Source organism: Pan paniscus, chromosome 2 (genome assembly GCF_029289425.2).
Source record: "Pan paniscus chromosome 2, NHGRI_mPanPan1-v2.0_pri, whole genome shotgun sequence".
NCBI lineage: Eukaryota > Metazoa > Chordata > Mammalia > Primates > Hominidae > Pan > Pan paniscus.
Genome location: NC_085926.1, coordinates 46,697,620 through 46,708,934, shown reverse-complemented (window position 1 = coordinate 46,708,934; position 11,315 = coordinate 46,697,620). Strand labels below are relative to the sequence as shown.

The window sequence follows — 11,315 nt, the reverse complement described above, 5'->3', positions numbered from 1 at the left end:
TCTGAAGCTCTGCTCACTGGGGAGTTTGGTTGAATATAACATACTCTATAGAGAACTGGCTTCCCATTTAACTAAGGAAGCTATTTATGGTTCTTATTAAAATGTAGAAGGACAGGTGAGGCCCTGCTTCCTCAGACATGAGCTCTAGGGATGATTTGAGCCAATGGGTCTTGTTCCCTGTATGCCTGTTATAGCCATCAGCATCTCTGCAGGGAGCTCTGTAGTTGAGCTTAACAGTCTCTACAGTTAGGGATAGGGGATCAAGAGACACTGGAAGTAGGCCCAGGAGTGAAGTTCGGGTGTGAGAAATATTCCTCCTCATCTACTGCTTCTCCTTGCTGCTCCCTCCCACTTGGTTACCAAAGATAGGCGTTCCCACCGGGAGAAGGGCAAGAGAGATTCACTGTAGTATACATAGGTTCTCTCCCCTCATTACAAAGTCTGGTGTCCTGGAGTCTCTCTGTCTAGCTACTGATCAACCCCCTCCCAGCCTCTTGCCCTTTGCCCTTCTAGGGTTGAATGTTTAACCCCCAGGTATGGGTGGGCTTCAGTGGACAGTCTGTATCAGTCCCTTCTGTTGCCTGAGGAAGGCTGAGGCCAAGAGACTGAGAGCTTACATCAAACCCAGTCTCTTAATGAATATAGCACTACCTGCTTTAAGAAACCACTGATTTATTCATAGATTAATAAAACAAATTTAACTTTTTTCCCCTAGAACATCCCATTACAGCGTTCTTGGTCAGCAGGTAGCTTTCTCCATCTCGTGGCTTGCTCTCAGTCCTGTAGTTAATGCTTTACCTGCATCAGAATCCCCTAAGGCTTGTGAAATACAGATTACTGGCCTGCACAGTGGCTTATCCCTATAATCCCAGCTACTTGGGAGACTGAGGCAGGAGGATCCCTTGAGGCCAGGAGCATGTAGCATGTCTCTTAAAAAAAATTAGCTGGGCATGGTGGCCTGTGCCTGTAGTCCCAGCTACTCTGGAGGCTGAGCAGGAAGAAGTCTTGAGCCCAGGAGTTTGAGGCTGCAGAGATATATGATCATGCCACTGCCCTCCAGCCTGGGGGACTGGAGGAAACCTCATCTCTTAAGACAAAATTACAGATTACTGGTTCCTGGTTCCACCCCTGGAGTTTTCAATCCTGTAGGTCTGGGACGGGGCCTACATTCTCTGTCTTTCAGGTAGAAAGACCTTAAAAGAATGTACATTTCTAACAAGAATGTACATTTACCTGAAAGACCTAAAGAATGTACATTTCTAAGTTCCTGGCTCATGCTAATACTGCTGGTCTGGAGACCTCACTTTGAGAAGCAATGCTCTGCATTAACAAGAATAGAAAAGGCAACCTCCTGTTGACTGCCTTGGCATGGAAGTGGCACACATCACCTCTATTCATGTGGACCCACTTAGGTGCCAGGCTGGGGAGGGAATGTGGCTCCAAGTCCAGCTGATCACTTCCCAATCTCTGCCATGCCTAGCAGATCCAAAGACAGCATCCTTCTGCAAAAAATCCCTGTGGAAGCCCAAGGCCTGGCACAAGCCACCATTCCTTTTAGCTGCCACGATCTTACTGGTTGTCTGTGGAAGAGGACACATGTCTTTCCTTTCTCTGGTCTCCCCCAAGAGTCCTTGTTTTACAGTAGTCTTAGATCCAGCTCAAATATCACTTTTTCAAAGACATCTTCTCTGATTCCATAGCCTTACAGTTCTTTTCCTTTTTTTGTGCTTTCTCCATCTTTCCAGATTCTCAAACCAAGAGTAATTGTGAAACTCTCCAGTGCGCTGGGACCAGGGAACCAAGGGTGTAGTCAGAGGCTGGGCAACAGGATGCCATTAGTAGTCCAGGGATGCGGTGCACCTTCATCGGCCAGGTTCTCTGGGCATTGTCACCAACTTAAAACCCTTGGGGGTGCTTTCATGGGGCCCGCCACCCTGGGAGCAATCACAGACTCAGGACTCCCAGGTCGTCCTCAAGAACAGGCAGGAGGTAGAGGTGAGGGAAATGCGCCAGTTTTGCGGGGAGCTGTCGGGAGTTCCCGGCGCCATCACGTGCTACAGTGCGGTCACGTGTGCAGACGCCAGGCACGTGCCGGGCTCTCGGGAACCGTCTCCGCAGCCGCCAGGTGGCACCTCCCCAGCCTCATGGCCGTCTCACGGTCGAGCCTCGACCCCCCAGCCTCATGGCCTCATGATGGCCCCCAGCCTCATGGCCTCGACCCCCCAGCCTCATGGCCGGGCGTGGGGCCCGGAACCTCCAGGCCCTCGGTCCTGAGCCGCCGCGTCCTGCTGCCGCTGCTTTTTCTGCTGCCGCTGCTTTTTCTGCTGCCGCTGAGCTCGGGTGAGGTGGGCGCTCCTCCGCAGCTCTACCTTCCCTCTCCCCGGCCCCAGCCCTGCTCCGCCTCCGGCTCCGTGCCTGGCCTTGGAGGCGGGGGACTGGCCCGGGGGTGTGGCTGCCTACTCCTGGGTCGGGGATTTTTGCGGCCCACGCACCCCGCGGTGAGCTCTCCTCTACTACTCGCGCCCAGGACCTCGCCAGGGCGATTCCAGGATCTTAAACTCCTGTCCTCTCTGGCCTCCTCCGTCAGGGCACACCTGTCCTACAGCGCCCTGAACCAGCGGTGCGGGAACCCCTGCCTTCTCTCCTCCACTGGCAGTCTCTTCCTTCGCTGCCAGTCTGGACACCGTGGCTAATGTCCCTACCACCCGAGCCGCCCTCAGGCCTCTCATAGGCTCCCCCTCCACCCCCCGCTCTGATCTTCTCATGGAGCTGAGCCCCACTGGAGACCCCACTTGGACATGCTCTTTGGCCCAGGAAAATTCTTGGTCCCCATCCACTACAGGAATATTCTAAAATTCACCTTCTTCCCAGATCCTCGATTCCAACCCAGCTTGCCTCCCTAGCAGCCCATCATTCCCTCAGAAAACACAGGCTTTGGGTGCTGTCTTCCTGAACCCAATCCCCAAACCCACAGGGGCCCCTCCAAACTGGACTGCTCAACACCACCCTCACCTACTTCTTTAGGAGTCAGAGAGGCCTGCTTCTGGTGCAGGGCCAGCGGCTCACCTGTGCCCTGCTGTGTGGGCTCTCCCTGTGCGACACGCCCCCCACCATCCTCTCTCATAGGTATTCTCTTGTTTTTGCTTTGCTGATTTTTCTCCCCCATCTCTTGCCCCTTCACTGCGAGACCTCCCAAATGTCTTCACTCCATGCTTCCTGCCAGTGCCTCCTCGCTCTCCACTTAACCCTTAGTTCCTTCCTGGGCTCTCTCCACCCTGATCATCCCTGACCTTTGTACCACCCCCTCCTCTTTCATTTTCTGTGGTCTCCTGATTCTCCTCTACCTCAAGGGTAACTCCCCCTCTCCTCTGTGTCTGTCCCATGCCACCGTGCTCTGTTCATCCCAGACGTGTTGGTGTCCCCTAAGCTGCTCTCTTTTTCCTGCTCCTCCCCTCTTAACTGCTCCCTGGGTGAACTCACTTGAGCTGCCATTTATGTGATGGTGCCTCATAAAACATGTCTGGATGTGCAGCTGCCTCCTGGACATCTCTACCTGAAAGACCTAGGAACATCTCAACCCCTTGGGGTCAATGCTGAGGTCTTCTTCTTCTTGCCAACTGACTTCTCTCATTGTTTCCTAACTAAGTGGATGGCAGCCACTTTTCTCCAAAATCAGAAACTGCGGTGTGATCCTAGACCCACCCATGTGCCTAAGTCCCCCACACAGCTCACCGTGTCTGTTCTCACAGCCACTTCCTCATTCAGACCTCCTCATTTCTTGCCTTGGTTCTGCAGAGCCTCTGGTGGGATCTCAGTGCCTCAGTCTTGTCATCTTCCTGTCTAATATCTGGGCTGCCTGTGCAAGCCTGGCTCAGTCATACCTCTGTTGATCTCCCTTTTCCCAGAGGGTCTCACCCTGGCTTCTTGGCCAGGCTTTCGAGGCCTTCATGACTGATGCCTGACTTTCCTCCCCTGGCTCATCTCTTGCCATCACAGGTCTTGCCCTTCATCCTCTGCAGTCTGGCATACACGACGATGTTTCTCCTGCAAGGAATGTGATGATCACTTTTCATTTCTGTTTACCTTCTCATCTTTAACACCTGGCACAGTAAGCCTTCCTCCCACTGAAGTGGTCTTTTCTGTCCACCACTTCTTCTGGGCTCCCCTGAAGCCTGCCGCCCTGTCCCTGCACTGATCTCACGCAGGTGGTTGTGTATTTACTTCTGTCCACCCTGCTGGACACTGTATTCCTTGAGAGTAGGCTCTATTTGACACACCTCTGTCTCCCCGGCCTCTGGCTCCAGGCTGGGAACAGAGTGGGAGATTAGGACCTATTTGGTGAATGAATGAATGAACTAATTTAAAAATGCACCTCTTTGCTGTCATCCTGTCGTGAATGCTTGCTTCATCTCTGTCCCTCTTTTCTCCTCCAGGTTATAAAGAGGACACAACCAATCCAGGTAGGTAGGGTGAGACCCTGCTGCAGGAAAAGCTGAAGCTCTTGGGAGGGTATGTCTGAAGGGAGTCACATAGACAGTGGTGCTGGGTTTGTAGGAAGCAAGCATTTGGTCTAAGGGGTCTGTTTTCTAAAGAACAGCCTGCAGCTACCAGAACATATAGACCTAACAGTCTAGAGGAAAGAGGATCTTGGCCTCCCATAAGAATGCTGAGCCTCTTGGAATTCAGCCCAGGCCTCATCTCAGACCCTTTTGCACACAGAACCTTTTGAGCTCTAAGCCATTCTGTTGCAGATAGAACTTCCTGGGCCTTGTGGCAGTGTCAGTAGAGCCCAGCTCTTCTGGGTTTCCTGTCTTTTTCCTTACACCTTAGGCATGGAGCGTTGGGTTACTCCTGTTCTTCAGTTTATGGGCCTCCATTCTCATCGGTCCTGCCAGAACTCTACCCTAATTCATTATAGAATGGATGACTGATGGATTAAGTTAGTTATCCTTGCTTCTCTCCAAGCTCCACTCCCATTCCCCTTCTCCACCCGCTTAATCTTTCTTGGGGATCTTTCTGTTTGTGTGTGCTCTTGTAAAAATACATATTGCTGTCTTGTGTGCATGTATTTTTAATTTACATAAATGGTATGTTCTCTGTATCTCTTTCGGTTATCCCTTTTAATTCAGCCTCATTAAGACTTTTTAAAATTTGGAAATAATTTTAAACTTACAAAACACTGCAAAAATACAAGTAGTACAAGGAACACGCACACATATATAATTTGTTTCAGAATCAGTGGAGGGTAACATACAGCATGGCTCTTTATTGCTAAATACTTTGGTATGTATTTTCTGAGAATATTCTCTTCCATAACCACAGTGCGCTTAACAACTTCAAAAGTTTACATTCATACCGTACTTTTATCTACTATCCATATTCTAATTTGGTCAGTTCTCCAAACTCCTACTTCAGCAGTGCATGAAGGTGTATAGGTTGCCACAGACCTACCAACCCTTAGTGTGATCCTGCGTTTATGTTTTTTGCCAATCTAATAGATTGAAAAATCACTTATTGATTTAATTTTCATTTTTCTCATTACTGATGAGTTTGATCATGTCTCAATATGTTGTTGGCTTCTTGAGTTTCCTCTTCTAATAAATTGCTTGTCTCTATCCTTTGCCTATTATCTTTTTTTTTTTCTTGTTGGTTTCCTAAAATTTCTTGCATAAAGTCTTGTATTCATTTTAGATATTGCAAATATTTCCTCCCTATCTGTTCTCTGTCTGTTAACTTTGCTCCCGGGCCAAAACCTCTCGATTTTGATATAATCACGTTAATCAGTTTATGCTTTATGGTTTGTGTTTGAGGTTTTAAGGAGTCCTTTCCTACCCCATGTCACATGATTTATTTATTTTACAGTTTTACCTTTTACCTTTAGATCTTCAAGTGCTATTAGCAAAGAATCCAGTTTTGGATTTCTTATTTCTCTTATAGTGAGCGAGTTTTCCCAACACCATGTACTCAACAGTCCTTCTTTTACCCACTGATAGTGGTGGCTCCTTTCTTTACATCAAGTTTGTGCAGCACATGAAACAATCTCAAGCTCTCTATTCTTTTCCATTGTCACTTTCCATTGTCTGTCCTTGTGACAGTACCACATTGTTTTTATTATTATGGCTTTCACATGTGTCTTAATATCTGCTAGGACAAATGACCCTTCTTTGCTGTGCTTCTTCAAAGACTGAACTATTCATAGACCTTTGTTTTTCTGTTTCAGTTTCAGAATAAGTTTATCAAGTTTCTTAAAAATTCTAACTTACAAAATGAATTTATAGATTAATTTTGGAAAAATTACATCTAAAATGTTTAGCTGGTCTTTTTTTTTTTTTTTTTTTTTGAGACAGAATCTTGCACTATTGCCCAGGCTGGAGTTCAGTGGCGTGATCTTGGCCCACTGCAACCTCCGGCCCCTGGGTTCAAGCAATTCTCCTGCCTCAGCCTCCCGAGTAGCTGGGATTACAGGTGCCCGCCACCACGCCCAGCTAATTTTTTTGTATTTTTAGTAGAGACGGGGTTTCACTATGTTGGCCAGGCTGGTCTCAAACTCCTGACCTTGTGATCCGCTTGCCTGCACCTCCCAAAGTGCTGGGATTACAGGCGTGAGCCATCGTGCCAGGCCTTAGCTGTTGTTTTAAGAGCAGGGACTGTCTTGCCATTTATGCTGATCATTTTCTGTGTCCTTTATTAGAGTTTTAAATTTATTACCACAGGAGTCTTATGTGGTGTTAGGTAAGTTAATTCCTATGAACTTTTATCATTTTTTCGCTGCTGAAAATGTATGTTACTTCAGTATATTTTCTAGTTGGTTGTGCTGGGATAAAAAAACATTATTGTTTTTAAAAGGAAATTGTTTTATTGAAGTATTATATGCATTCCAAAAAAAATGCACAAATTACGAAGGCCCAGCTGAAGGAATTGTCACACAGTGAGCATACCTGTGTTATCACCACCCAGGTTAAAAAGTAGAATAAGTATGTAGAGAGGCTGAGGTGCGAGGATTGCTTGAGCCCAGGAGTTTGAGACCAGCCCTGGCAACATAGCAAGACTGTCTCTATAAAATTTTTTTTAAAAATTAGCCAGGTGTGGTGGCAACTGCTTGTAGTCCCGGTGACTTGGGAGGCTGAGGTGAGAGGATCGCTTGAGCCTGGGAGGTCAAGGCTGCAGTGAGCTGTGACACTGCACTGCAGCCTGGGTGACAGAGTGAGACCCTGTCTCAAAAAAAAAAAAAAAAAAAAAAAAAAAGGCTAAACCAGCACCCAGCAGCCCCCTTGCGTTCTCTCAATTATTTCCTCTGCCCTCCTTCCACAAAGTGTCCTTATTCCTGGTCTCTGGTGGGATAGGTTCTTTTCTGCCTGTTCTTTAGTGTTGTATGATGTTTGTTGTAAGTTTGGGGTATATCTAACTTTTGTAAAGTTAAGGGTTTTCCATCTATTTCTAGTTTAAGTAAGAGGGGTTTTTTTGTAAGTTATAAATATGTGTTAAATTTTTCAAATGACTTTTTCTGTGTCCGTGGAGGAAAGCACATGGTCTTTCTGTCTTCAGATTGTTAGAACCTTTTATGTGGAGAATCCACTGAGAATTCTTTCAATGTGGAACCACCCTTGCACTCCTGGGCCAGTCCTTAATCATCATGGTGCATTGTTTTTCAAAAATACAACATTAGCTACTATTTTATTTAGAATGCGTGCATCTGTGTTTCTTCATACATTCATACAACCATATAACTTGACTGATAGAACTGTGTGAAAACTGAGTGTGTGACCTGTGAATGAGGGGCCTCTGGGGTCTCCCTGCTGGCACTTTGAATGTTCAATGTGAAAACTTCTGACACAGAAGTCAGGAGCTTTTCTTGACTCTTAGCAGTGTAGGGGACACAGGCCTTCTGCATCTAAGAAATGCAGCAAGCATTATAGCTTTTCAGAAGTGGTGGAGGAACTTCCCCAGATGCAAGAAAATGCATTTCTTGCCTTGGGGCTCCTTCTCTGCTTGCGTTGGGGCTCCTTCTCTGCTTGCCTTGGGGCTCCTTCTCTGCTTGCCTTGGGGCTCCTTCTCTGCTTGCCTTGGGGCTCCTTCTCTGCTTGCCTTTGTTTTGAGGTCCTGGGCTGAAGACTCCCTGTGACTCAGAATCTCTCTCTCTCCATGTCTCTGCCTTGATGCTTTTTACCTCTGTCACTGTCACTTTCCGTCAAGCTCAGTGCCTTTGGGCACGCCACTGCCCTTCTCTCACCCTCACTCTCCCCATCTCTGAAATGGGAAGAGGCCCTGAGTTTACAGCTTTGTGCAAATTGGCCCTGTAGGGCATCTAGGTCTCAGTCTTTCTCATCCTCCTCTATGTGGTTCCTGTGTCTCCCTGGCACACTTCTTCCTGAAGTTTGTGGTGAGCCCTGGTGGTCGGAGGATTTGGAAATGACCTGCCATTGGCCCTGGGAGATGAGCCTCCGGATGGAAAATGAGCACGTGTGTGGAGGGGCCCTCATTGACCCCAGCTGGGTGGTGACTGCGGCCCACTGCATCCAAGGGTGAGTATGGCCCATGTGTCCAGGGCTTGGAGACCCCAAGCTACCATGGGCCCAGCCCAGCTTCCTCATTTCCTGAGTGAAACAGTGTGGGAGGGAGGTAGGGAGTGGGAAGGGCACCTGGGATAAGTGAGAATTGTGCTGGGGGTCTCCTGGGGGCCAGGGACTGAGCTAGGGCAGGAGCCCCTAGCAACAAAGACTGCACCCTAAGCTGAGCAACAGGAAAACCCAGAACACGCCCCCTACCCCATCACGCATGAGAGCATATGTGTACACCAACACTTCCACACCTGCACGCACAGCACACAGACCAGGCCACCTTGAATCAATTTGAATGATGAATGAGGAGGCAGTCAGCTCTGAGATCTTCAGTGCCCTCAGGCTGGATTAGGCAGATTGGGTGGAGGCAGGACTCCTGCTAAAGGGGTAGGGCCGTGGGGAGGTAGGAGTGTGTTCCTGCTTGGGAGTCTGATACCTACCAGGTGGGGCTCTCTGTTTCCCACAGCACCAAAGAGTACTCAGTGGTGCTTGGCACCTCCAAGCTGCAGCCCATGAACTTCAGCAGGGCCCTCTGGGTCCCTGTGAGGGACATCATTATGCACCCCAAGTACTGGGGCCGGACCTTCATCATGGGTGACGTTGCCCTTGTCCACCTTCAAACACCTGTCACCTTCAGTGAGTACGTGCAGCCCATCTGCCTCCCGGAGCCCAATTTCAACCTGAAGGTTGGGACGCAGTGTTGGGTGACTGACTGGAGCCAGGTTAAGCAGCGCTTTTCAGGTGAGCAGGATGGGATGGGGGGTGGGTGCGGTACCACCGAGAGCACACTCCTTTCCTTCTGGGGCCTTTCCTGCTGGACCTGGTTCTCTGAATGTGTTGACCACTCCTCATGTGGTGACCATTGTCACTGTTTATGTGGACACCTCATTCAGGCCTGGTAGTGCCTGGGCTGGGCATGACCATCTGTGTCTTATAGAAGCTCAGAGCTGGGCATTCACTCATTCCTTCACTTGACACACTTTGAGTGTCGGCACCCAGCCCTTGGGATTAGAAATGCATGCCCTGCCTGGAGGGAAGTCATGATTGGGTGTGGGTGTGGGCACAGGCTGAGGAGAACAAGGCAAAGTTCTTGTCTGGTGGTCTTGAGATCCAGCTGGGAGGGATCTGGAATGAGCTCTGGGCAGAGGGACTGCCTTGAGGCCCTGGAGGAGGAGCGAGTGTTAACGAAGGTGGAGAGAGCGGCCGTGCCAGCAGAGCTGAGAGTCTGCAGGGAAGCAGCGCGGGGCTGGGCCCCAGATTGGAAGCGGCTGCACTGAGACTTGAGTTATGGCTGGTTTGGTTCAGAAGCAGAAGTTTCCCAAGAAGGGGATCTGGACTCAGAGCCTTCGAGGGCGGGGGCTTTTCAGACAAGGCCTGCACTGCAGGGGGAGGGGCCGGTGAAGGAGGGGAGGGCTTGGAGGTATGACAGGCGGTGGCTGGGCTGAGTCTCCAGGGTGAAGGGGACAGGACCCTGGACAGAGGTCAGGGTTGGGTGGAGTGAGAGGTCACTGCTCACCCTGCTAGGCTCCACAGCCAACTCCATGCTGACCCCAGAGCTGCAGGAGGCTGAGGTGTTTATCATGGACAACAAGAGGTGTGACCGGCATTACAAGAAGTCCTTCTTCCCCCCAGTTGTCCCCCTTGTCCTGGGGGACATGATCTGTGCCACCAATTATGGAGAAAACTTGTGCTATGTGAGTTTCTGGGAGGTTCTGGTAGCTCTGCTTCTGTTGGGAACCACTCCCGGGTGGAGGCAGTTCCCTGGGGCGGGGTTGGCCCGGCCTCCCTCCGTTACCATCACCCAGTAGTGCTCTGCTCCTGTCTTCCTTCCCCTGTGATGCTGACTTTTGCCCTGATTCTGGGGTGTGGGTCCCAGCTGAGGAGCCAAAAGAGGACCCCAAGTAGTGAGGTCCTGGAGGAGTGAAAACCCTCCCAGCAGAGCTCAGAGGGTGGGCATGGGTCCCCAGGGCCCAGCAGGCCCAGCTGGACCCACAGCCTCCATCACTCCTCTCTTTTTGCCTAGGGGGATTCTGGAGGGCCATTGGCTTGTGAAGTTGAGGGCAGATGGATTCTGGCTGGGGTGTTGTCCTGGGAAAAGGCCTGCGCGAAGGCACAGAATCCAGGCGTGTACACCCGCGTCACCAAATACACCAAATGGATCAAGAAGCAAATGAGCAATGGAGCCTTCTCAGGTCCCTGCGCCTCTGCCTGCCTCCTGTTCCTGTGCTGGCTGCTGCAGCCCCAGATGGGCTCCTGACCTCCCTACCTTTTCCTCCTCCTGCCTTGCCTCTGCTGAATGGGGCCAGATGGTTTGACCAAGGTCATGTGTCCATCTTCAACAAGAGTCAGGGTGGGGAAGAGTAACCCCTGAGAGAATGGGTCTGGCTTTGGCATCCCGGTGAGGAGAAGTGTGGTGGATAACTAGGCCTTGGGTGAGCAGGAGAAGGGAAGTGTGGCCTAGAAGGATTCTGGAATCTGGGACCAGGAGAGCAGGGATTAAACATGTGCAAACTTGAGCTGACTCTTTTCTCTTTTCTGGGGTAGTCCTGGGGGTTGGCCGTGGGTGGGATGGCAGAGCTTCCTGGAATTAAGTCTGCCAGGAGGCTGTCTGGAGTGGGGACTGCTGGTTTTTGCTGTATCATTAGTGCTGGGGTTTAAGGAAAAGGTCTGGGCCTGTGACCTCAGTTTCCTTGTCTGTAAAGTGGGCATGCTATTAAGGGAACAGTTGAAACATGCAGGCTTTTAGGCTGCAGTAGG

At 50.0% G+C, this 11,315-nt stretch overlaps 1 protein-coding gene across 1 annotated transcript; it reads left to right on the top strand.

Moving 5' to 3' along the window:
- The first annotated feature begins 2,081 nt into the window (after positions 1–2,081).
- On the top strand, positions 2,082–11,073 carry PRSS45P (serine protease 45). Its single transcript, XM_008971797.3, has 6 exons — positions 2,082–2,340; positions 4,434–4,460; positions 8,375–8,522; positions 9,025–9,299; positions 10,083–10,252; positions 10,582–11,073. Exons 1-6 carry the CDS (start codon positions 2,145–2,147, stop codon positions 10,813–10,815), a joined length of 1,050 nt encoding a protein of 349 aa, XP_008970045.3. The 5' UTR covers positions 2,082–2,144; the 3' UTR covers positions 10,816–11,073.
- Positions 11,074–11,315: the final 242 nt, after the last annotated feature.